At 49.6% G+C, this 26,267-nt stretch overlaps 1 protein-coding gene and 1 long non-coding RNA gene across 4 annotated transcripts in view; one reads left to right on the forward strand and one right to left on the reverse strand.

Moving 5' to 3' along the window:
- fsd2 (fibronectin type III and SPRY domain containing 2) overlaps positions 1 to 26,267 on the reverse strand; it is a 54,209-nt gene that overhangs the window by 5,014 nt on the left and 22,928 nt on the right. For all 3 annotated transcript variants that reach the window (XM_085968339.1, XM_085968336.1, XM_085968337.1), the window contains 5 exons: positions 23,174 to 23,308; positions 21,689 to 21,845; positions 20,657 to 20,790; positions 20,294 to 20,423; positions 18,329 to 18,505 (listed from right to left, as the gene is read on the reverse strand). In XM_085968339.1, coding sequence (XP_085824465.1) covers positions 18,329 to 18,505; positions 20,294 to 20,423; positions 20,657 to 20,790; positions 21,689 to 21,845; positions 23,174 to 23,308 — 733 coding nt within the window. The remainder of the gene's footprint in view (positions 1 to 18,328; positions 18,506 to 20,293; positions 20,424 to 20,656; positions 20,791 to 21,688; positions 21,846 to 23,173; positions 23,309 to 26,267) is intronic.
- Positions 15 to 24,372, forward strand: LOC147099860 (uncharacterized). The gene is made up of 3 exons (XR_015073764.1): positions 15 to 815; positions 20,315 to 20,500; positions 23,826 to 24,372. It is a non-coding gene; the product is annotated as an uncharacterized LOC147099860 (long non-coding RNA).

Below are 26,267 nucleotides of genomic sequence, written 5' to 3' on the forward strand. Positions count from 1 at the left end.
CACAGACTCACTCACACTCACACTCACACAGACTCACTCACTCTCAGCTCACAACTCACGCTCACACTCACAGCTCACAACTCAATTTAATTTCATAGAATAACAGAATGTTCCAGCACAAATATTAGGAGCATGAAATCCATGGGGCGAAGTACCAGACCAGTCCTGCCACTCTAGAAAAGACACTGGGGGAGAAATTCATTATCGCCCCATTTGGGGGCGGGAACCTTTGCAAGCTGGGAAACTTCGCGCCAGGCGCTAATGATTCGCAGCTTTCACCAAATTGGGTTTAGCGCTCCAGGAAGGAAGTGGAGCGCTAAAGGTCGCAGGCGTGGGCGGTGGTGGTGGCGGTGCGGCGCTGCACAATGTCCCGTGCAACACTGCCACGATCCAAGGCTCCTCCCCTCCCTTAAAGGGAAGGGCCGTCGCTGCAGGCTCTGCATTGGGACCAGTTCGCTGGTCCCCGACAGCGGCCGCGATCCGGCTCGATCAGCCCCACGCACACCCGCAGAGCGCCGGGCTAATCGATCGCGGCCCAGGAGAAGCAAAAGAAATTGACCAAAACCATTTCAGAAATTTAGATACTTACCTCGGTAACCTCCCCTTTAACTTTCGCCCCCGAAGCGCCCGGCTTATCGATCAACGCCTCCTGCAGCTGTTGGTGTCATCACCCGGCGATGCTGCAGGGAGCGCAACCCAAGTTCAGGTCCGGGGCGATGCGCACGGCGATGATGTCACGATCGAAGGAGATTGAGGTGCAACGCCATACCGCCGCCGAATATAGCGGAAGCCGATCTTCGCGCCACGCCCGGTCGGTAAGTACTTAGCGCCCCACAAGCACCCCTGGAGGAGCTAAAGTGCCCAATTTCTCCCCCACTGTTTAAGCTAAAATATAGCTCAAGGTTCATGACTTATGGCTCCAACCTCTAGTTCCCAGTTAAGCATAAGGGCGCGAGTCAGGGTGAGGGCGAGGTTTCCAGTTCACAGTAAAGAGCTGTGTCGGCTCCTGCCTGCTGCAGTCAATTCAGACGCCAGAATTATTTACAAAATCATCAACTGAGTCCTGACACAATATGGAGATAATGGAATAAAGGTGAGGGTGGCTCAGTCACTGCTGGCGAAGAGGCTCCCATTCCTCACAGTGTGAGAGAGTGAGGGGTCCCCCATTCCCCACAGTGTGTGGGGGTGAGAGTGAGGGGCTCCCCATTCCCTGCAGTGTGTGGGGGTGAGAGTGAGGTGTCCCCCATTCCCCGCAGTGTGTGGGGGTGAGAGTGGGGGGGTCCCCCATTCCCCGCAGTCTGAGAGAGTGAGGGGCCCCCCATTCCCCACAGTGTGTGGGGGTGAGGGGTCCCCCATTCCCCGCAGTGTGTGGGGGTGAGGGTGAGGGGTCCCCCATTCCCCACAGTGTGATTACTGAATGCAATGCCCCTGGTGTTGTGACACAATGTCAATGGTCGACAGTGAGGTGAGCGTCACACAAGAGACAGGACCTGAGCATGGAGTATGTCATGTCTGGGGCAGTTCCTGAGTTAAGTTGAATGGAGAACCCACCATGCATTAATCACTCACCAACTGCTCCACAGCAATGGAGGAGGAACATTGTGGAACCAACCAGGGAGCAGGCTATTTTAGATCTGGTAATGTGTAATGAGGCTGGATTAATTAATGATCTCATAGTAAAGGATCCTCTAGGGAGGAGTGATCATAACATGTATTATTTCACATTCAGTTTGAGGGTGAGAAACTTGGGTCTGAAACTGGTGTCTTAAACTTAAATAAAGGCAATTACATAGAAACATAGAAGATAGGAGCAGGAGTAGACCATTCGGCCCTTCGAGCCTGCTCCGCCATTCAATGAGATCATGGCTGATCATCCAAATTCAGTACCCTGTCCCTGCCTTCTCCCCATATCCCTTGATCCCTTTAGCCTTAAGAAATATATCCAACTCTTTTTTGAATATATTTAATGAACTGGCCTCCACCGCCACTCTCTGGGTGAAGAAATTCCTCCTCATTTCAGTCCTAAATGGCTTACCCCTTATCCTTAGACTATGACCCCTGGTTCTGGACTCCCCGGCCATCATAAACATCCTTCCAACAAAGGTATGAAGACAGAGTTGGCTAGAGTGGACTGTGAAAATAGGTTAAAGGGTAAGACGGTAGATAAGCAGTGGCAGACATTTAAGGAGACATTTCATAACTCTCAGCAAAGGTATATTCCAGTGAGAAGGAAAGACTCTACGAGAAGGATGAACCATCCGTGGCTAACTAAGGAAGTTAAGGATGGTATCAAATTGAAAGTAAAGGCATACAATGATGTGAAGATTAGTGGTAGGCCAGAAGATTGGGACATTTTTATAAACCAGCAAAGGATGACTAACAAAATAATAAAGAGGGAGAAGAAATATTAAAAAAGACAGTAAGAGCTTCTACAGGTATATAAAAAGGAAGAGAGTAGCTAAAGTAAACGTTGGTCCCTTAGAGGAGGAGACTGGGGAATTAATAATGGGAAACGGAAATGGCAGAGATTCTGAACAAATATTCTGTATCTGTCTTCACGGTAGAAGACACTAAAAGCATCCCAATAATAGTAGATAATCAAGGGGCAAAAGGGAGGGAGGGAGGGAGGAACTTAAAACAATCACTATCACTATCGAAAAAGTACTTGGCAAACTAATGGAATTAAAGGCTGACAAGTCCTCTGGACCAGATGGTCTGCATCCTAGGGTTTAAAAAGTAGTGGCTGCAGAGATAGTGGATGCATTGGTTGTAATCTACCAAAATTCCCTGGATTCTGGAACGGTCCCAGCGGATTGGAAAACCGCAAATGTAACGCCCCTATTCAAGAAAGGAGGGAGACAGAAAGCAGGAAACCATAGGCCAGTTAGCCTAATATCTGTCATTGGGAAAATGCTGGAATCCATTATTAAGGGAGTAGTAGCAGGACATTTAGAAAATCATAATACAATTAAACAGAGTCAACATGGTTTTATGAAAGGGAAATCATGTTTGACAAATTTACTAGAGTTCTTTGAGGATGTAACAAGCAGTGTAGATCAAGGGGAATCAGTAGATGTAGTGTATTTGGATTTCCAAAAGGCATTTGATAAGGTGCCACTTAAAGGTTACTGCACACGAGCTCACAGTGTTGTGGGTAATACATTAGCATGGATAGAGGATTGGCTAACTAACAGAAAGCAGAGAGTCGGGATAAATTGGTCATTTTCAGGTTGGCAAACTGTAACTAGTGGGGTGCCACAGGGATCAGTGCTGGGGCCTCAACTATTTACAATCTATATTAATGACTTGGATAAAGGGACAGAGTGTACTGTTGCCAGGTTTGCTGACGATACAAAGTTAGGTGGGAAAGCAAGTTGTGAGGAGGACACAAAGGGCTCGATTTTCAGTGTACCGTGGAGTCGGGTTTGGAGGCGTGCAGGGGGTTAAATTCCTGAAATCGGGGGTCCCGACCCCATCCCACCTCCATGCCAGTTTCAAAGGAGGCGGGTACCCGCCCCGCACTGGGACTCGCCTACCCGAGGCGGGAAGGGATTAGTGCCAATTAACTGCCTGTTAACAGGTAGTTAACAGGCAGTTTTTAGCCTAATCCCTATTTTTAAGCTTGAAGTGTGGGATTCCCGACGGCTCCAAACCACGCCAAGTTGGAGGAGTCGGGCCGTCGGGTTGAAGGGGTCGAGATGTCGGTGTTCAGGTGAGTGATGTGTGCATGAATCACAGAATCACCACAGTGCAGATAGAGGCCATTTCGGCCCATCGAGCCTGCACCGACACATATCCCACCCGATCCCCGTAACCCCTACACCAACACATATCCCACCCTATCCCCGTAACCCCACGTATTTAATCCCCTAACACTAAGGGCCAATTTATCATAGCCAATCAACCTAACCCGCACATCTTTGGACTGTGGGAGGAAACCGGAGCACCCGGAGGAAACCCACGCAAACACGGGGAGAATGTGCAAACTCCACACAGACAGTCGCCCGAGGCCGGATTCGAACCCGGGTCCCTGGTGCTGTGAGGCAACAGTGCTAACCACTAAGGTAAGTGTGTTTGGTGTGTCTAAAGTGATTAAATAAGTTTTACATACATTTTCTTACCTTTTCAGCCTTCCTTCCTTTAGGTTCCGGGAGTCCCTCATCTCACCGGCACAGAAAGCAGAATGGCTGCGATCTGTCAAAAGTGACAGCCTGCAGCTTTCTGTGCAGGGGAGATTTCTAACTGAGTCTGTGGAGAAGGACTCAGGTTAGAAGTAAGACTGTCAGTGTTTGACAGCTTCAAACAGCTGTGAAACGCTGCTATTTCATCTGTCAAAAGGTCTTGACAGATGAAATTTCAGTCTGTGACGGCACCCCTGTTGTCGGGTGGCCCTTAATTGGCCTGCTGAGCCCGCTGGGCGGGCTCAACAAGGTCAATCAAGTTAAAATCGCGTGGATTGGCTGCATCTCGACGGAGGTGGGACTACAACCCCGAAAGTTGCCACGTGCTAGTCAGAGTAGAAATAGAAGGATACTTCAGATGAATACGTGGCTAGAAGAATGGTGCCAGCGGGAGGGATTCAAGTTCCTGGGACATTGGAACCGGTTCTGGGGGAGGTGGGACCAGTTCAAACCGGACGGTTTGCACCTGGGCAGGGCTGGAACCAATGTCCTAGGGGGAGTGTTTGCTAGTGCTGTGGGGGAGGGTTTAAACTAAAATGGCAGGGGGTTGGGAACCTGAGCAGGGAGACAGAGGAAAGGGAAACAAGGATAAAAGCAAAAGATAGGAAGGAGAAAAACAAAAGTGGCAGTCAGAGAAATCAACGGTTTAAATCAAACATGGCCACAGTAAATAATAATTCTAATAGGTCTAAGAGCGTTAAAAAAACAAGCCTGAAGGCTTTGTGTCTTAATGCAAGGAGCATTTGTAATAAGGTGGATGAATTGGCTGCGCAAATAGAAGTAAACAAATACGATTTGGTTGGGATTACGGAAACGTGGCTCAAGGAAGGCCAGGACTGGGAACTCAACATCCAGGGGTATTCGATATTCAGGATAGGCAAAAAGGAAAGGGAGGTGGGGTAGCATTACTGGTTAAAAAAGGGATTAACACAATTGTAATGAAGGATATTAGCTCTGATGAGGTGGAATCTGTATGGGTAGAATTGAGAAATACTAAGGGGAAAAAAACTTTAAGTGGGAGTGGTTTATACACCTCCAAACAGTAAGGCGGAGGTTGGGGATGGCATTAAAAGGGAAATTAAAGAAGCGTGCAATAAGGGCACAGCAGTCATCATGGGTGACTTTAATCTACATATAGATTGGGCCAACCAAATGAGTAACAATACTGTGGAGGAGGAATTCCTGGAGTGTTTACGGGATGGTTTCCTGGACCAATATGTCGAGGAACCAACCAGAGATCAGGCCACCTTGGACTGGGTATTATGTAACAAGAAAGGATTAATTAGCAATCTTGTTGCAAGAGGCCCCTTGGGTCGGAGCGATCATAATATGATCGAATTCTTCATTAAGATGGAGAATGAAGTAGTTGACTCGGAGACTAGGGTCCTCATTTAAATAAAGGAAACTATGATGGTCTGAGGAGCGAGTTGGGTAGGATTGATTGGGGAATGGCACTCAAAGGGTTGACGGTGGATAGGCAATGGCAAACATTCAAAGACCGAATGGATGAGCTACAGAATTTGTTCATCCCAGTTTGGCATAAAAATAAAACAAAAAAGGTGACCCAACCGTGGCTAACAAGGGAAATTAGGGATAGCATAAGGTCCAAGGAGAGGGCATATAAATTGGCCAGAAAAAGCAATAATCCTGAGGATTGGGAGCAGTTTAGGATTCAACAAAGGAGGACAAAGGGATTAATTAAGAAAGGGAAAATAGAATATGAGAGTAAGCTTGCAGAGAACATAAAAACTGACTGTAAAAGCTTTTATAGATATGTGAAGAGAAAAAGATTGGTGAAGTCAAGCGTAGGCCCCTTGCAGTCAGAATCGGGGGAATTTATAATGGGGAACAAAGAAGTGGCAGACCAACTAAATACATATTTTGGTTCTGTCTTCACAAAGGAGGACACAAAAAACCTCCCAGAGATGCCGGGGAACATAGGGTCTGATGAAAGGGTGGAACTGAAAGAAATCAGTATTTGTAGGGCAATGGTGTTAGGAAAATTGATGGGACTGAAGGCCGATAAATCCCCAGGGCCTGATAATCTACATCCCAGGGTACTTAAGGAAGTGGCCCTAGAAATAGCAGCTGCGTTGCTGATCATCTTCCAGAACTCGATAGACTCTGGAACGGTACCCATGGATTGGCGGGTAGCTAATGTTACCCCACTATTCAAAAAAGGTGGTAGAGAAAAGGCAGGGAATTATAGACCAGTAAGCTTGACATCGGTAGTGGGGAAAATGCTAGAGTCCATTATAAAAGATGTAATAGCAGAGCACTTGGAAAGCAGTGACTGGATCGGACAAAGTCAACATGGATTTACAAAAGGTAAATCATGCTTGACTAATCTACTGGAATTTTTTGAGGATGTAACTGGTAAAATAGATAAGGGAGAACCAGTGGATGTGGTGTATTTGGACTTTCAGAAGGCTTTCGATAAGGTCCCGCATAAGAGATTAGCGTGCAAAATTAAGGCACATGGGATTGGGGGCAAGGTATTGACTTGGATAGAGAACTGGTTGGTGGACAGAAAGCAAAGAGTTGGATTAAACAGGTCGTTTTCTGAGTGGCAGGCAGTGACTAGTGGGGTACCGCAAGGATCGGTCCTAGGACCCCAGCTGTTCACAATATATATTAATGATCTGGACGAGGGAATTGGATGTAATATCTCCAAATGTGCAGACGACACAAAGCTGGGGGGCGAAGGTATGCTGTGAGGAGGATGTCGTGAAACTCCAGCACGATTTGGACAGGTTGGGTGATTGGGCAGAAACATGGCAAATGCACTATAATGTGGATAAATGTGAGGTTATCCACTTTGGTGGCAAAAACAGGAAGGCAGATTATTATTTGAATGGTAATAGATTGGGAGAAGGGGAAGTGCAAAGAGACCTGGGTGTTCTTGTACACCAGTCGCTGAAGGTAAGCATGCAGGTGCAGCAGGCGGTTAAGAAGGCAAATGGTATGTTGGCCTTCGTAGCAAGAGGGTTCGAGTACAAGAACGTTCGAGTACAAGAACAAGGATGTCTTGCTACAGTTGTACAGGGCCTTGGTGAGACCACACCTTGAGTATTGTGTGCAGTTTTGGTCGCCTTACCTGAGGAAGGACGTTCTTGCCATGGAAGGAGTGCAGCGAAGATTCACCAGGCTGATACCTGGGATGGCAGGAATGACGTATGAGGAGGGATTGGGTCGATTGGGCTTATACTCACTGGAGTTTAGAAGATTGAGAGGGGATCTCATCGAAACCTATAAAATTCTGTCAGGCCTGGACAGACTAGATGCAGGAAGGATGTTTCTGATGGCCGGGGAGTCCAGAACCAGGGGTCATAGTCTAAGGATAAGGGGTAAGCCATTTAGGACTGAAATGAGGGGGAATTTCTTCACCCAGAGAGTGGTGAACCTGTGGAATTCTCTGCCACAGAGGGCGGTGGAGGCCAGTTCATTAAGTATATTCAAGAAAGAGTTGGATATATTTCTTAAGGCTACAGGGATCAAGGGATATGGGGAGAAGGCAGGGACCGGGTACTGAATTTGGATGATCAGCCATGATCTCATTGAATGGCGGAGCAGGCTCGAAGGGCCGAATGGCCTACTCCTGCTCCTATCTTCTATGTATCTATGTATAAAATGCTGCGGTACAGAAGGATCTGGGTGTCCTCGTGCATGAAACACAAAAAGTTAGCATGCAGGTACAGCAAGTAATTAGGAAGGCAAGTGGAATGTTTGCCTTTATTGCAAGGGGGGTGGAATATAAAAGAAGGGAAGTCTTGCTACAATTGTACAGGGCGTTGGTGAGACCATACCTGGAGTACTGCGTACAGATTCGGTCTCCAAGAGCGCGAGAGTAGCGGCGAGAGGAACGGGAGCAACGGCGCTGTAAAGAGCGCGAGAGCAACGGCGCCATAAAGAACGCGAGAGTTGCGGTGAGAGGAGCGGGAGCAGCAATAGTGATAGGGGATTCGATAGTTAGGGGAGCAGACAGGCGTTTCTGCGGCCGCAGACGCGACTCCAGGATAGTACGTTGCCTCCCTGGTGCTAGGTTCAAGGATGTCACCAATCAGCTGCAGGACACTCTGAGGAGGGAGGGTGAATAGCCAGAGGTCGTTGTCCATATCGGTACCAATGACATAGGCAGAAAGAGGGATGAGGTCCTGCAGGCAGAGTTTAGGGAGCTAGGAGAGAGATTAAAAAAGCAGGACCTCAAAGGTAGTAATCTCCGGATTACTCCCGGTTCCACGTACTAGTGAGTACAGGAAAAGGAGGATAGAACAGATGAATGCGTGGCTGGAGAGATGGTGCAGGAGGGAGGGCTTTAGATTCCTGAGGCATTAGGACTGTTTCTGGGGAAGGTGGGACCTGTACAAGCCGGACGGGTTACACCTCAACAGGACTGGGATCAATATTCTCGCGGGAAGGTTTGCTAGTGCTGTTGGGGAGGGTTTAAACTAGCTTGGCAGGAGGATAGGCACCAGCATATAGGAGTAGAAAAGAGGAATAAGGTGCTTGAAAGAGTGTGTGTTGGATATTACTAGAGAAGAAAGTACTAGAGGCGGTAGTAGTATCATATTAGATAGGAACAGACTAAGAAAGACTATGAAAAATTCAAAAATGGGTTTAGAATGCATGTATGTAAACACACAAAGTGTTGGTGAGCTACAAGCACAATTAGCCATGTGGCAATATGATGTTGTGGCAATAACGGAAACGTGGCTTAAAAACGGTGAGGACTGGGTGACATAAGAAAACTACTAGGCACTTGGTCTAAGCGTTAAACAAAGCTTTAATCAACTGTTTTACAACATGGAGGTCTAATTGTGTCCTTCACTAGTTCCTGTTAGGAATGTCCTGCGCAAGCTGGGCCCGTGCCAGAGTATTTATACTCTCCCTGGACAGCGCCACCCGTAGGCCGCTCAGTATTATTTCATAAGTCTGTCTTTCATGAATGACTGATTCATGACACTGGGCATTTAATATTCAAGGGTACAAGGTGTTCAGAAAAGATAGGGAAGGAAAAAAGGGAGGTGGGGTGGCAGTGCTGATTAAGGAAGACATTGCAGTGTTGGAAAGGGAGGATGTTCCCTGAGGGGACAAGGACAGAATCCATTTGGTTAGAGTTGAGGAGCAAAAAGGGAATGATCACGCTATTGGGGGTATTCTACAGGCCTCCAAATAGTGAGAGGGAGGTAGAGGAGCAAATCTGCAGGGAAATCACAGAGATTTGCAAGAGCTATAGAGTGGTGTTATTGGGGGACATTAATTACCCAAGTATCGATTGGGATAATGCTAGGGTAAAGGGAAAGGAGGGGGAGGAATTTCTGAAGTGTGTTCAGGAGAAATTCCTTGCCCAATATGTTCTTGGCCCAACTAGGAAGGAGGCATTGCTGGATCTGGTGCTGGGGAATGTGGTGGGCCAGGTCGACCAAGTGTCTGTGGGAGAACACTTGGGTACGAGTGATCATCGTATCATAAGATTTAGATTAGTAATGGAGAGGAGCAAGGAACAATCTAGAGTGAGACTTCTAAACTGGAATAGGACTAACTTCAATGGGATGCAAAAGGATCTAGCCAGGGTAAAATGGAACCAAAGACTGACAGGAAAAACTGTAATGGAACCATGGGTGATCTTTAAGGAGAAGATGTTACAAGTACAGGCTAGGTACATTCCAACAAGAGGGAAGGGTAAGGGAACCAAAGCAAGGGCTCCTTGGATGACGAGGGAGATAGAGAAGATGATGAAACAAAAAAAGGTGTATGATGCATGTCATACAATAAGTTGAGAGGGGATGCGAAGATGAAAATAAGATTGGCAAAGAGAGAATATGAGAGTAGAATGGCGGTTAACATAAAAGGGAACCCAAAAATCTTCTACCGGTATGTTAACAGTAAGTGGGTAGTAAGAGGCAGGGTGGGCCTATTAGAGACAAAGAAGGTGTTATATGTTTGGAGGCGCAGGGCAAGACTAAAATACTCAATGAGTACTTTGTATCGGTGTTTACTAAGGAGGTGGATGCTGACAAAATATCGGTAGAAGTGGAAAAGGTAGAAACAATGGAAGGGGTGAAAATTGATAGACAGGACGTACTAGAAAGGCTGGGTATGCTTAGAGTGGACAAGTCGCCTGGTCCAGATGGCTTGCATCCCAGGTTGCTAAGGGAATTGGGGGAGGAGATAGCGGAAGGGATTGCCATAATTTTCCAAACTTCCCTAGATGCAGGGGAGGTGCCCAAGGATTGGAAAGTGGCAAATGTGACACCATTGTTCAAGAAAGGGTGTAAGGACAATCCTAGTAACTACAGGTCGGTCAGTTTAACATCTGTGGTGGGTAAAGTTTTAGAAACAATAATCAAGGAAAAAAATTAACGGGCACTTGGAGAGGTTTAAGCTAATTAAGGACAGCCAACACGGATTTGTAAAAGACAGATCAAGTTTGACTAACCTAATTGAATTTTTTGATGAAGTAACAGGGAGGATCGATGAAGGGAATGCAATGGATGTTATCTACATGGATTTTAGGAAGGCGTTTGACAAAGTACCACATAGGAGGCTGGTTAACAAAATTGAGGGGCTTGGAATAGGCGGGTCAGTGGCAGCTTGGATAAGGAATTGGCTTAAGGACAGAATACAGCGAGTTGTGGTAAATGGCTGTTTTTCAGACTGGAGAATGGTAAACAGTGGTGTTCCCCAAGGGTCAGTGCTGGGGCCACTACTTTTTTGATATATATAAATGACCTGGATATTGGAATACAAAGTAGAATTTCTAAGTTTGCCGATGACACCAAACTTGGGGGTGTGGCAAACAGTGAGGATGATACCAATCGACTGCAACAGGACATAGAAAGGCTATTAGAATGGGCAGACAAGTGGCAGATGGAATTTAATACAGAGAAGTGTGAGGTGATGCATTTTGGCAGAAGGAACAGGGAGAGGCAATATACACTTAATGGCACAGTTTTAAAGAGTGTGCAGCGCCAGAGGGACCTGGGAGTTAATGTGCATAGGTCCCTGAAGGTGGCAGGACATATTGAGAGAGTGGTTAACAAAGCATATGGGATCTTGGGCTTCATAAATAGAGGTATTGAGTACAAAAGTAGAGAAGTTATGCTGAATCTTTATAAAGTGCTAGTTAGGCCACAACTGGAGTATTGCATCCAGTTCTGGTCACCACACTTTAGAAAGGATGTGAAGGCCCTTGAGAGGGTGTAGAGGAGATTTACCAGAATGGTTCCGGGGATGGGGGATCTTGGCTACAAGGACAGGTTGGAGAAGCTGGATTTGTTTTCATTAGAGCAAAGGAGGTTGAGGGGTGATTTGATAGAGGTGTACAAGATTATGACGGGTTTGGATAGGCTAGACGGGGAAAGGCTGTTCCCTCTAGTTGAAAGTACAAGGACTAGGGGACACAGATTTAAGGTTTTAGGCAAGAGATACAGCGGGGACGTGAGGGAAAACTTTTTTACGCAGCGAGTGGTGATGACCTGAAACTCGCTGCCGACGGAAGTGGTGGAAGCGGAGACACTCGATGTTTTCAAGGGGAGACTGGATAGGCACTTGAGGGAAATAAACTTGCAGGGTTACGGGGATAGAGCGGGGGAATGGGACTGACTGGATTGTTCCACAGAGAGCCGGCACAGACTCGATGGGCCGAATGGATTCCTTCTGTGCTGTTATGACTCTATGACTCCTTATTTAAGGAGGGATATACTTGCATTGGAGGCAGTTCAGAGAAGGTTCACGAGGTTGATTCTTGAGTTGAAGGGGTTGTCTTATGAGGAAAGGTTGAGCAGGTTGGGCCTATACTCATTGGAGTTTAGAAGAATGAGAGGGGATCTTATTGATCCGGCGGGTTCAGCAGAGGCGAGGTCAGAGAGCTTGGACCTGTGGGAGAGCAGCAGCGCGACCGGCGGCACTTAAAACCGGCGGGTTCAGCAGAGGCGAGGTCAGAGAGCTTGGACCTGTGGGAGAGCAGCAGCGCGACCGGCGGCACTTAAAACCGGCGGGTTCAGCAGAGGCGAGGTCAGAGAGCTTGGACCTGTGGGAGAGCAGCAGCGCGACCGGCGGCACTTAAAACCGGCGGGTTCAGCAGAGGCGAGGTCAGAGAGCTTGAACCTGTGGGAGAGCAGCAGCGCGACCGGCGGCACTTAAAACCGGCGGGTTCAGCAGAGGCGAGGTCAGAGAGCTTGGACCTGTGGGAGAGCAGCAGCGCGACCGGCGGCACTTAAAACCGGCGGGTTCAGCAGAGGCGAGGTCAGAGAGCTTGGACCTGTGGGAGAGCAGCAGCGCGACCGGCGGCACTTAAAACCGGCGGGTTCAGCAGAGGCGAGGTCAGAGAGCTTGGACCTGTGGGAGAGCAGCAGCGCGACCGGCGGCACTTAAAACCGGCGGGTTCAGCAGAGGCGAGGTCAGAGAGCTTGGACCTGTGGGAGAGCAGCAGCGCGACCGGCGGCACTTAAAACCGGCGGGTTCAGCAGAGGCGAGGTCAGAGAGCTTGGACCTGTGGGAGAGCAGCAGCGCGACCGGCGGCACTTAAAACCGGCGGGTTCAGCAGAGGCGAGGTCAGAGAGCTTGGACCTGTGGGAGAGCAGCAGCGCGACCGGCGGCACTTAAAACCGGCGGGTTCAGCAGAGGCGAGGTCAGAGAGCTTGGACCTGTGGGAGAGCAGCAGCGCGACCGGCGGCACTTAAAACCGGCGGGTTCAGCAGAGGCGAGGTCAGAGAGCTTGGACCTGTGGGAGAGCAGCAGCGCGACCGGCGGCACTTAAAACCGGCGGGTTCAGCAGAGGCGGGACCAAATCAACAGCAGAGCAGAGAGGCCCACAGCCCCGAGACCGGAGAAGCAGCGGACCTGCGCGGGAGCAGCCCGAGGCGGGAGAGCTTAAAGGCTTGAGAGGGAGCAGTCAGAGGCACCGACCAATCCAGGTTCCAGGAGAGAGCTGGTGCAGTCGGGAGAGCAGGAGGCCAGTAACTGCTGGGGCAGTCGGGAGAGCAGGAGGCCAGTAACTGGTGAGTTTAAAAGCTCACCTTTCGCGGGCTTTTTCTTTCACAGCTGGTGCAGTCAGGAGAGCAGGAGGCCAGTAACTCTTATATAAGTGGAGCTGTTGCTAAACCCGAAACACTACAGTGTAGTGTCTCCCACCCTTCCACCTCCTCTAACCTTTTAGGGGTTAGGGGAAGTTGAAAAGGTAGGTTCAATTTATTTTATTTCAGGAGCCTAACCTAGGTGGAAAAGGTTCCAGGACAGGAGGCGGCAGTGAAAATACAACACCAGAAAACAGGTAGGTGACTGGTTGGTGAGTACTTTCACAAACTTATTCTAAGTAGAATTCAATAATTAAGCTAAATCGTAGTAAATAAAAGGGTCTTGTAAGGGTTAAGTCATGGAAGGGCAGCTCAGACCCGTGTCATGCTCCTCCTGTGCCATGTGGGAAATCAGGGACACTGTCCCTGACAACTATGTGTGCAGGAAGTGTGTCCAGCTGCAGCTCCTAGCGGACCGCATGGCGGCGCTGGAGCTGCGAATGGACTCACTCTGGAGCATACGCGATGCTGAGGATCTTGTGGATAGCACATTCAGTGAGTTGGTCACACCGCAGGTAAAGGCTAGCTCAGACAGTAAATGGGTGACCAAAAGGCAGGGTAAAGGCAGGAAGGTAGTGCAGGAGTCACCTGCGGTCATCTCCCTCCAAAACAGGTTTACCGTTTTGGGTACTGTTGGGGGAGATGACTTATCAGGGGAAGGCACCAGCAGCCAGGTTCAGGGCACCATGACTGGCTCTGCTGCACAGAAGGGCGGGAAAAAGAGGGATAGGGCTATAGTGATAGGGGATTCAATTGTAAGGGGGATAGACAGGAGTTTCTGTGGCCGAGACCGAGACTCCAAGATGGTATGTTGCCTCCCTGGTGCAAGGGTCAAGGATGTCTCGGAGCGGGTGCAGAGCATTCTGAAGGGGGAGGGGGATCAGCCAGTTGTCGTGGTACATGTAGGTACCAACGATGTAGGTAAAAAGAGGGAGGAGGTCCTACAAGCTGAATTTAGGGAGTTAGGAGCTAAATTGAAAAGTAGGACCTCAAAGGTAGTAATCTCTGGATTGCTACCAGTGCCACGAGCTAATAAGTTTAGAGAGAGTAAGATAGATAAGCTAAATACGTGGCTTGAGCAGTGGTGCAAGGGAGAGGGATTTAAATTCTTGAGGCATTGGAACCAGTTCTTGGGGAGGAGTGACCTGTACCAAGGGGACGGTCTACACCTGAACTGTGAGGGAGCCGATGTCCTCGGGGTAATATTTTCTAGGGCGGTTCGGGAGGATTTAAACTAATTTGGCAGGGGGATGGGAACCTAGGTAGTGGAAAAGAGGGAAGTCATATGAAGTCAGAAATAGATGGTAGAAAGGTGAGAAGCAATAAGCAAAGGAGAGAAACACAAAGGGCCAAACTAATTCATAATGAGAGTGTGAAAAAAGCAAGCCTGAAGGCTTTGTATCTTAATGCTAGAAGCATTAGGAACAAGGTGGATGAATTCGTTGTGGAAAGAGAGGTAAACAAGTATGATTTGATTGGGATTACAGAAACGTGGCTGCAGGGTGGGCAAGGCTGGGAACTTAACATCCAGGGATATACAATATTTAGGAAGGATCGGCAAAAAGGTAGGGGAGGTGGGGTAGCATTGCTGGTAAAGGAGGGGATTAATGCAATGGAAAGGAAGGATATTAACTCGGATGAAACGGAATCTGTATGGGTAGAAATGAGAAATAGCAAGGGGAGGAAAACATTAGTGGGTGTGATATATAGGCCTCCAAATAGTAATATGGAGGTGAGGGAAGGCATAAAAAGGGAAATTAGAGAAGCGTGCGATAAGAGCACAGCTGTCATCATGGGTGACTTTAATTTACATATTGATTGGACTACCCAAACTAGTAAAAATTCTGAGGAGGAGGAATTCCTGGAATGTTTTCGGGACGGTTATCTGGACCAATATGTCGAGGAGCCGACTCGAGATCAGGCCATTTTAGACTGGGTATTGTGCAATGAGAAGGGACTTATCAGCAATCTTCTTGTACGAGGCCCCTTGGGTCAGAGCGATCATAATATGATCGAGCTCTCAGTCGAGATGGAGAGTGAGGAAATTGAATCAGAGACTAAGGTCCAGAACTTAAATAAAGGGAATTACGAGGGTATGAGACGGGAATTGGGTAAGATTGATTGGGTGGTGTTTCTGGGGGGATTGACAGTGGATAGACAATGGCAAGCATTCAAAGATAGAATGGAAGAATTCCAGAACATGTTTATACCGGTTTGGCACAAAAATAAACCTAAAAAGGTGACTCAACCGTGGATAACGAGGGAAATTAGGGACAGCATAAAATCAAAAAAAGGGCATATCAACTGGCAAAAAAAAGCACCAGACCGGAAGATTGGGGGCAGTACAAGATACAGCAAAAGAGGACAAAGGGATTAATCAGGAAGGGGAAAATAGAATACGAAAGTAAACTTGCAGCAAACATAAAGACAGACTGCAAAAGCTTTTATCGGTATATCAGGAGGAAAAGACTGGTAAAATCCCAAGTCGGTCCCTTGCAGTCCGATTCGGGAGAATATATAATGGAGAATAAGGAAATGGCAGACCAATTAAACTCATACTTTGGTTCTGTATTCACAAAGGAGGACACAAATAACCTCCCAGGAATATCGGCAAACATAGGGACTAATGAGAGGGAGGAGCTGACAGAAATTAGTATCTCTAGGGATATGGTGCTGGGTAAGTTGAGGGGACTGAAGGCCGACAAATCCCCGGGGCCTGATAAACTACATCCTAGGGTACTTAAGGAGGTGGCCCTGGAGATAGCAGATGCTCTAAGGATCATCTTCCGGAACTCCATTGACTCGGGAACAGTACCCGTGGATTGGAGGGTAGCTAATGTTACCCCAATATTTAAAAAGGGGGGTAGAGAGAAAGCAGGGAATTATAGACCAGTAAGCCTTACATCGGTTGTGGGCAGAATGCTAGAGTCCATTATTAAGGATAAAATAGCGGAGCACTTGACAAATGGGGAAAGGATCGGACAGAGTCAACATGGATTTACAAAGGGTAAATCGTGTTTGACTAATCTGCTGGAATTTTTTGAGGAAGTAACTGGTAAAATAGATGGGGGAGAGCCAGTGGATGTGGTGTACCTTGACTTCCAGAAAGCCTTCGATAAGGTTCCACACAAAAGATTATCATGCAAAATTAAGGCTCATGGGATTGGGGGCAAAGTATTAACGTGGATAGAGAACTGGCTGGCGGATAGAAAACAGAGAGTTGGAATAAACGGCTCGTTTTCGGAGTGGCAGGCAGTGACCAGCGGGGTGCCGCAAGGATCTGTCCTGGGACCCCAGCTGTTCACAATATATATAAATGATCTGGATCAGGGAATTGGATGCAATATTTCCAAATTCGCTGACGACACTAAACTAGGAGGAGGGGTGGGCTCTGATGAGGATGTCAGGAGGCTACAGTGCGATTTGGACAGGTTGGGGGAATGGGCGGATACGTGGCAGATGCACTATAATGTGGATAAATGCGAGGTTATCCACTTTGGGGGTAAAAACAGGAGGGTAGATTATTATCTAAATGGCAATAGATTGGGAGATGGGGAAGTGCAGAGGGACCTGGGTGTTCTTGTGCACCAGTCACTGAAGGAGAGCATGCAGGTGCAACAGGCGATTAAGAAGGCAAATGGTATGTTGGCCTTCATATCAAGGGGGTTCGAGTATAGGAATAGGGATACCTTACTACAGCTGTACAAGGTGCTGGTGAGACCGCATCTGGAGTATTGTGTACAGTTTTGGTCGCCCCATCTGCGGAAGGATGTTCTTGCCATGGAAAGAGTGCAACGGCGATTCACCAGGCTGATACCTGGAATGGCGGGAATGACCTACGAAGAGAGATTAAATAGTTTGGGCTTGTACTCACTGGAGTTTAGAAGATTGAGAGGGGATCTCATCGAAACATATAAAATTATGGCAGGCCTGGACAGGCTGAATTCAGAGAGAATGTTTCCAATGGCCGGGGAGCACAGAACCAGGGGCCACAGTCTAAAAATAGCGGGCAAATCATTTAAAACAGAGATGAGGAAGAATTTCTTCACTCAAAGAGTGGTGAGCCTGTGGAATTCCCTGCCACAGAGGGCTGCGAAGGCTAATTCAATAAATATTTTCAAGAGAGAATTGGATATATTTCTGAAGGCTAAGGGGATTAAGGGTTACGGAGAAAAGGCGGGGACGGGGTACTGAACTGGTAAGATCAGCTATGATCTCAGACGAAGATCAGCCATGATCTCATTGAATGGCGGAGCAGGCTCGAAGGGCCGAATGGCCTACTCCTGTTCCTATCTCTATGTTTCTATGAAACATGTAAGATTCTGAGGGGGCTTGACAGGGTAGATGCTGAGAGGATGTTTCCCCTCGTGGGGGAATCTAGAACTAGGGGGCATAATTTCAGAATAAGGGGTCGTCCATTTAAAACGGAGATGAGGAGGAATTTCTTCTCTGAGGGTGGTGAATCTGTGGAATTCTCTTCCCCAGAGAGCTGTGGAGGCGGAGTCATTGAATATATTCAAGGTGGAGATAAATAGATTTTTGAAAAACAGAGAAGTCAAGGGTTATGGGGAGCGGGCAGGAAAGTGGAGTTGAGGCCAAGATCAGATCAGCCACGATCTTATTGAATGGCGGAGCAGACTCGAGGGGCCGAATGGCCGACTCCTGCTCCTACTTCTTATGTTCTTATGACTAGCAGATCAACACACGGATGGAGGGAGATGGAAAGGATTTGAGTGACTGCTGTAAAGGAATAATCTGGGATAAAAGGACTTCTCAGACCTACCTCCTTAAATTTCTTTTATTCCTCACAGATACTGTGTGAAGGAACTAAACTCACGGCAGCACAGATTCATTAACCAGGACTGTAGGGAGCTGTTGGCTTCAAGACAATCCCCACAGTTGAGGCTTCATTGCTCACCATTTAAAATATCAAAGAAATCACAGAGAGAAACAGAGGAGTAGACAAAGGGTGTTAAAGTTGATTGTGATTCTTGTGACAGATTAATTGTTAGTGGATTTTCTGACACTGGCTCCAGTGGTATGAGTGGATTAGTTCTGCTCACTGTGTACCTGGATGGTGTGAGAGTGTGTCTCATGCACCAGGAGGTGATGTTTGAGCCGAGGTAGCTGTCCCGAGGGGTGTTTGCGGAGGCGACGCCAATCCTGTACTCCGTGTGTTCAGCCACTTCGACCTCCCAGTAATGTTTCCCTCGGACGGGCACTAACTGTCCCATGACAGCAGCACAGCTACCAGCGAGAGCAAATCACAGTGTTAGCGATCAGTGAGTTCACACCTGTCAATGACGGTTAGTGAAGATTGGAGCAGCAGGCGAAACTGGTGCTTGTTTAACCCAGTGCTGTCCAATAGAAATCGTGGACTAGCCACAGGAGTGACCACGGTTTAGCTCATGCACTGACTTTAGTAGAAAACACCTTAAATTCAATACAGGAAAGTGTATTCATGCATAAATTTACTTACATCTGCCGCCATTCAGCGCAAAACTTTGCAGTCTTTCTCTTTCACCAAAGTTTGAAATTCTGACATGAATTTGAGATTCAGCCCATCATTGGACAGCTTCTCAGTTTGTGTCCAACAGTTGAGAGGAGGACTTACAATTCCTCAGACTCAGACTAACTGCTGAGAATGTTGACTCGCACAACGAGACGCACCAGACCCCCCCCCCGCCCTCCCCCCAGACCCCCCTCGCCCTCCCTCCAGACCCCCCTCGCCCTCCCTCCAGACCCCCCTCGCCCTCCCCCCAGACCCCCCCCTCGCCCTCCCCCCAGACCCCCCTCGCCCTCCCCCCAGACCCCCCTCGCCCTCCCCCCAGACCCCCCGCCCTCCCCCCAGACCGCTAGATGCTGGTTGGCCTTTGCCCTGTTGGAGTTGTTCGTTATTGGTTGGCTTGTTCCTTATGCTGGCTTGGAGTGGTTACTCCGATTGGTCAAGCTGACCATTTGATGGCTCCTGTCTCCATTCGGTATTTCTGGTGTTTCCATGGTGCTGAAGTCCGGAGTTTTCAGCCATCTTTCACACCAGCAGATAACCAATAGCCAAGGAAGTAAAGCAGCCACAATGATCAAAACATGCTCGCGCACTGCTTTCACCAACAAACGCACAAAAAGGTTAAAGTTCACATGAATATTCTGTGCAAATGACTATTAAGATCACATGACCATCGATAGTGTTACTATTCTTTATATTTACTAATCAAAAATGCAATTAGCCACATGTGGCTGGAGGCTAACGTAGTGGACAACATGGATATCGTGCTTCGATCACACCTCTCTGAAATGTTCTAAAGCTCTTCACACAGTGAATTAGATTGAAGTTCAGTGACTTCTGTATGTAGGTGAAATTCCAAAATCCAACAATGAGAGGAATGACCAGTTAATCTGATTTTTAGTTGAGGGAGTAAAGTTGGTCAAGACACCAGGAGCCCTCCCTGCTCTCCTTTTAATGATGCTGTGAGATTTTACTGTCCACCTGGAACAGTGGAACAGACAAACAGGACCTGGGTTTAACATTTCATCCAAAAGAAGCCCTCTCCAACAGTGCGGCGCTCCCTCAGTACTGCCCCTCCGACAGTGCGGCGCTCCCTCAGTACTGCCCCCCGACAGTGCGGCACTCCCTCAGTACTGCCCCTCCGACAGTGCGGCGCTCCCTCAGTACTGCCCCTCCGACAGTGCGGCGCTCCCTCAGTACTGCCCCTCCAACAGTGCGGCGCTCCCTCAGTACTGCCCCCCGACAGTGCGGCACTCCCTCAGTACTGCCCCTCCGACAGTGCGGCGCTCCCTCAGTACTGCGCCAAAGTGTCACCTTATGTTAAGATCTCAAACACCTGTTCCAATGATGAGGGTGCTACAAATTGAGCCATTCAGCACCCACTCTCAAGGCTTAAAACCGGAATTATCGGCAAAGTAGCAAAGGGTACCTGATACCTGTGGGATCATGTCCTAACCCAGTGACTAATCAGTGGCTGCAGGTCAGGGGCACATTGGAAGCAGAAATTATCATTATTTTCACTAACGCACCTTGTAAACCTGTCGTCATAGGTCAGAGGGTCAGTGAGGACGCCTTCTTCGTTATAAACAATTGTCAGTCCATCCTCCAGGATAGAGAGTGAGAGATGTGCAGTCTGCTCATTCAGATAAAGCTGGGTACCTGTGACAGACAGAGTTCGTCAGAGCAGATTCCAATCACCAGCCAAAGGTTCATGACCATACATTGCTCACATTAAGGTAATAGAAAAATAATGAGAAAAAGCTTTGTTTAATGATATTAAATATAATGTTGCAGAGCTCTAGCTCGTTCCAGATCTGATGTAACCCCTGGAGTGTGACACAGCCTCCAGATACACAGAGCCGCAGGGAAACGGGATCTGTCGATATACTCGCCTGTGGTTCGAACGGTAATGGGTGCACTCCTCTCACTACAGCCTCCTTTATTCAGCGCTCTGATGTAGAAGAGATAGTTCTCGCTGGGCTCCAGTTCAATTACTGTTTTACATGAAGTTATCCCCGTCAGAGACCTAGAAATAGAAACAACAGCTTATGGTTCACTGTGTGGCAAGAAGCAGCATTTTCACCAGCATAACGAACACACGGTGACTCTGGGCCTGATTCAGTCTCTGACTGACCAGTGATGGGCCTGATTCAGTCACTCTGACTGACCAGTGATGGGCCTGACTCAGGGGTCACTCCGGCCAGTGATGGGCCTGACTCAGGGATCACTCTGGCCAGTGACCGTCCTGACTCGGGGGTCACTCCGGCCAGTGATGGGCCTGACTCAGGGGTCACTCCGGCCAGTGATGGGCCTGACTCAGGGGTCACTCCGGCCAGTGATGGGCCTGACTCGGGTCACTCCGGCGAGTGATGGGCCTGACTCGGGTCACTCTGGCCAGTGTTGGGCTTCACTCAGGGGGTCACTCCGGCCAGTGATGGGCCTGACTCAGGTTGGGGGGGTGGGGTCACTCCAGCCAGTGATGGGCCTGACTCGGGTCACCGGCCAGTGATGGGCCTGACTCGGGTCACCGGCCAGTGATGGGCCTGACAGGGGTCACTCCGGCCAGTGATGGGCCTCACTCAGGGGGTCACTCCGGCCAGTGATGGGCCTCACTCAGGGGGTCACTCCGGCCAGTGATGGGCCTCACTCAGGGGGTCACTCCGGCCAGTGATGGGCCTCACTCAGGGGGTCACTCCGGCCAGTGGTGAGGGGCTGGGGTGTCGCGACATCGCCGACTAATTTGGGGGGGGGGGGGGGGGGGGGGGTGCACTGCCACCCCTGTTCTGCTGGGTTGAAAGATCGGCCTGTGATTCAATGCCTGAACTGTGCGCATTCTGAAGCATTTATTTTAGCCTGGGTTGATTTTAGCCTGGGTTGATTTTAATGTTTGTTCCTGCCTCCCGGGCGATGTGATCACTACTCACTCTGTGAGCGATTCCGTCCAATCACAGCCGCTGCAGACTTGGCAGAATTCCAGGGTGTAGGAATGTGCGGGATTCGCGCTCCCAGGTTCCCACTCAATGAGGGCCGCGCCCTGGCAGCTCGCCACCGCTCTGCTCTTGATAGTCGGCACTAAAGGGACTGAAACACGGAACCAACGTGAGGAGCTGTTTCACGCAGATCGACGACATCTCGGACCCGGAGCCACACCAGGATCTCCCCGGGTTCCAGCACTCGCTGCTGCCCCTTTAGGGGGGGGGTTGGAGTGCTCGGTATGTCTGGAGGTCGGTGCATCAAGTGAGTGAGGTAGATGTGGGTCCAAACCAGGGCAGAAGATCTGCCCCCTCACACAGTGAGGAGCACACGGGCAGAATCAGGGGGGCCCTGGGCAACCTTCACCCCCATGGTGCGCACTGGCCAGAGTTACCAGCCACACAGGCCGAGGCTGGACATCCAGCTTCACAGGCCGGGGCTGGACATCCAGCTTCACAGGCCGGGGCTGGACATCCAGCTTCACAGGCCGGGGCTGGACATCCAGCTTCACAGGCCGGGGCTGGACATCCAGCCTCACAGGCCGGGGCTGGACATCCAGCCACACAGGCCGGGGCTGGACATCCAGCCTCACAGGCCGGGGCTGGACATCCAGCTTCATAGGCCGGGGCTGGACATCCAGCCTCACAGGCCGGGGCTGGACATCCAGCCACACAGGCCGGGGCTGGACATCCAGCTTCACAGGCCGGGGCTGGACATCCAGCTTCACAGGCCGGGGCTGGACATCCAGCTTCACAGGCCGGGGCTGGACATCCAGCTTCACAGGCCGGGGCTGGACATCCAGCTTCACAGGCCGGGGCTGGACATCCAGCCACACAGGCCGGGGCTGGACATCCAGCTTCACAGGCCGGGGCTGGACATCCAGCCACACAGGCCGGGGCTGGACATCCAGCTTCACAGGCCAGGGCTGGACATGCAGCTTCATAGGCCGGGGCTGGACATCCAGCCACACAAGCCGGGGCTGGACATCCAGCTTGTGCCAGAGCCCAGGCTGAGAGCGGGGACAGTGCAGGACTCCGCCAGTGAGTCTCCCGACCAGCTCTATCCGCCGAGTGCGCTTCACCCCGCTCCTCAAATGTCTGCAAAGCCAAACATGCTTCTCGTTGCTCTGGTGAATGACCTTTGTGTTTGACCCCTTCCTCTGGGTCAACTCATGTTCTGCAGCAAGGTGAAGGGTGGAAGGTCGGTGCCTACACTGCCCAGTGTCTGCTGGTGGGAGGCTGTGTGTCCTGGGCTCACTGCCTGTGCCAGACTTTCCAATTCCATTCTACATTACTTCTCCTAAATCACTTTGCCGGCTACTTTCTAGTAAAATAGGCGAATGTCACGGGTCACCTCAGCACCCTCCGCAATCTCCCAGGCCATGTTTCCCAGCTGATCTGTGCCAGATGTTCCCGGGAATCTGCCGCTGTATTTACCTGTCATGTGCTCGGCCCGGTCACTGACGGCACTTGTCCCGGTGGAGTTCGTGGCCGTGACCCAGAATTGGTACACGGTGTCAGGCTGCAGGTTCCTCACCGTGCGGGACATTTCCTTCACTCTCAGCGATGTGTCTGTGGAGGAACGAGGCGCCGGTTAATAGGCGGGACCTGAATGGGGATCAGTGCCGTGGCCGCCACACCAGACTCACCCAGAGCTCCGGGCGCCTCTTCACCATCAGGCACTCTGACACAGTCCAGCAAATGTGGCCCAGACCAGGCACCCAACTGGGGACAGTCCTGGTTGGTGTGGATCGGTATCTTTACCACTGAACCACAGGGCGAGTGGTTTAGACTCTTTCATAGTCTGACCAGGGAACAGAATCGAATGGATGCAGGAGGGGGAGGGAGGGGAGGGGAGATGGGGGAGGGTGGGGGGGAGAGAGAGATGGGGGGAGGGGGGGAGATATGGGAATGGGGAGATGGGGGAGAGGAGATGGAGCAGGGGAAGGAGGATTGGGGGAGGGGGAGCACCTCAGGATGTGGAGCAATTTCCAGCATTTATGGCGAAACTGATGGTGGATGTGTAGTGTATGTAACCGTCTACCTTTAAGAGACTATTGTATGTAACCGTTCAGGGCTGTCCTTATAGCAGCATCGCACGAAGCCGCAACGAAAGGAACTGCGGAAATGCAGCTAAAGGCAGCGGCACTCGGTGTGGACCAAATTACCTCGAGTATAACAAAATGCTATCGCTGTGGGAAGACAACACACGATCAGAACCAATGCTGGTTTAAGAACCAGGAATGTAGGAAATGTGGCAAACTGGGTCACATCGCTAAGGTATGCCGGTCAGGGAAGAAGACCAACAACCAAAGGAAGCCATCACAGGAAAAGTACAACAAGGTACACAAGGTGGCTGAGAAGAGTTCAGACGAACAGAATTCAGACTCAGGCCCAAACGGCCAGGAGCTGGGTAGTCTGAGAATTCATAATGTGAGTAAGGAAGCTGACCTACAAACTATCTGGGTCATGCTAAAAATAGCTGGAGTCCAAGTGAAAATGGAGTTGGACACTGGATCAGCTGTATCAGTCATAAATCGAAGGGATTACCACAGGCTATTCTCACATATACCCTTAAGAGATACCAAGTTCGTATTGCAGACATACACGGGGCATAAAGTATACCCCATGGGAAAGATAAGAGTCAAGGTGAGAGATAGGGGTAAAGAACACCCAAGAATGAACTTATACGTACTACCTGAGGGAGGACCACCACTTCTAGGACGGGAGTGGATCAAGAAAATAGACATGGAATGGCACTACCTACAAGCAATGACGAGTGAGGACTCGGTGCAGACAAGCAGCTCAGACTCTGAGCCGGAAGACGATAAGTCCAGCCCAAGTATGAAAAACAAGGTTAACATGAACTCACTGACTAAGGTTGGAAAAACGATGGCGTGTATAAAGACAGAGAATTCTGAGTCTGTTCAAGTTACAGACATATGCATTACGGAGGAACACCGGGCTCGAACTCAACGTTATCTCAAAGTACGACAACAATTAGAACAAATGTAAGAAGTCACACAACACCAGGTTATAGTCCAACAGTTTTATTTGAAATCACAAGCTTTCGGAGCGCTGCTCCTTCTTCAGGTGAAGTGGAGAAATGCATAAAGACACAGCTTATGTAGTCAGAGAATCATGTCAGATGTTTACAGGTAACCTTTCCAACTGCCATTTATCACACCTCGGCAGAGAGATAATCACAGCAGTCAAAGGTGTGAATGGTGTCCAAACAGGTCAGTCAGGGAAACATTACATCAAAGAACAATGAGGTGGGGTCACAAGGGGTCAAATATTGCGGATGCTGGGGTCTGTATGAAAAACAAAAAAAGACAAAAAACATTTTTTTTGGCTGGAAATCACAGCAGGTCCGGCCGCATCTGTGTAGAGAGAACAAGCCAATGTCGACTCGAGTCTGGATGACCCTGCGTCAGGTGGGGTTACATGTAGCGTGACATGAACCCAAGATCTCTGTTGAGGCTGTCCTCATGGGTGCGGAACTTGGCTATCAGTTTCTGCTCGACGATTTTGCGTTGTCGTGTGTCTCGAAGGCATCCTTGGAGAATGCTTACCCGAAGATCGGAGGCTGAATGTCCTTGACTGCTGAAGTGTTCCCCGACTGGGAGGGAACACTCCTGCCTGGTGATTGTTGCGCGGTGTCCGTTCATCCGTTGTCGCAGTGTCTGCATGGTCTCGCCGATGTACCATGCTCTGGGGCATCCTTTCCTGCAACGTATGAGGTAGACAACGTTGGCCGAGTCACATGAGTATGTACCATGTACCTGGTGGGTGGTGTCCTCACGTGTGATGATGGTATCTGTGTTGATGATCTGGCATGTCTTGCAGAGGTTGCTGTGGCAGGGTTGTGTGGTGTCGTGGTCGCTGTTCTCCTGAAAGCTGGGTAATTTGCTGCGAACGATGGTCTGTTTGAGGTTAGGCGGCTGTTTGAAAGCGAGTAGTGGAGGCGTGGGGATGGCCTTAGCGAGGTGTTCGTCGTCATCGATGACATGTTGAAGGCTGCGAAGAACATGGCGTAGTTTCTCCGCTCCGGGGAAGTACTGGACGACGAAGGGTACTCTGTTGGTTGTGTCCCGTGTTTGTCTTCTGAGGAGGTCTATGCGATTTTTCGCTGTGGCCCGTCGGAACTGTCGATCGACGAGTCGAGTGTCATATCCCGTTCTTACAAGGGCGTCTTTCAGTGTCTGTAGGTGTCCATCGCGTTCCTCCTCGTCTGAGCAGATCCTGTGTATTCGCAGGGCTTGTCCATAGGGGATGGCTTCTTTAACGTGGTTAGGGTGGAAGCTGGAGAAGTGAAGCATCGTGAGGTTGTCCGTGGGCTTGCGGTAGAGTGAAGTGCTGAGGTGTCCGTCTTTGATGGAGATTCGTGTGTCCAGGAATGAGACCGATTCTGAGGAGTAGTCCATGGTGAGTTTGATGGTGGGATGGAACTTGTTGATGTTATCGTGTAGTCTTTTCAGTGATTCTTCGCCGTGGGTCCATAGGAAGAAAATGTCGTCGATGTATCTGG

The sequence above is a fragment of the Somniosus microcephalus genome, chromosome 27, assembly GCF_052327205.1.
Source record: "Somniosus microcephalus isolate GS21.2 chromosome 27, FLI_Smic_1.0, whole genome shotgun sequence".
NCBI classification, from domain to species: domain Eukaryota; kingdom Metazoa; phylum Chordata; class Chondrichthyes; order Squaliformes; family Somniosidae; genus Somniosus; species Somniosus microcephalus.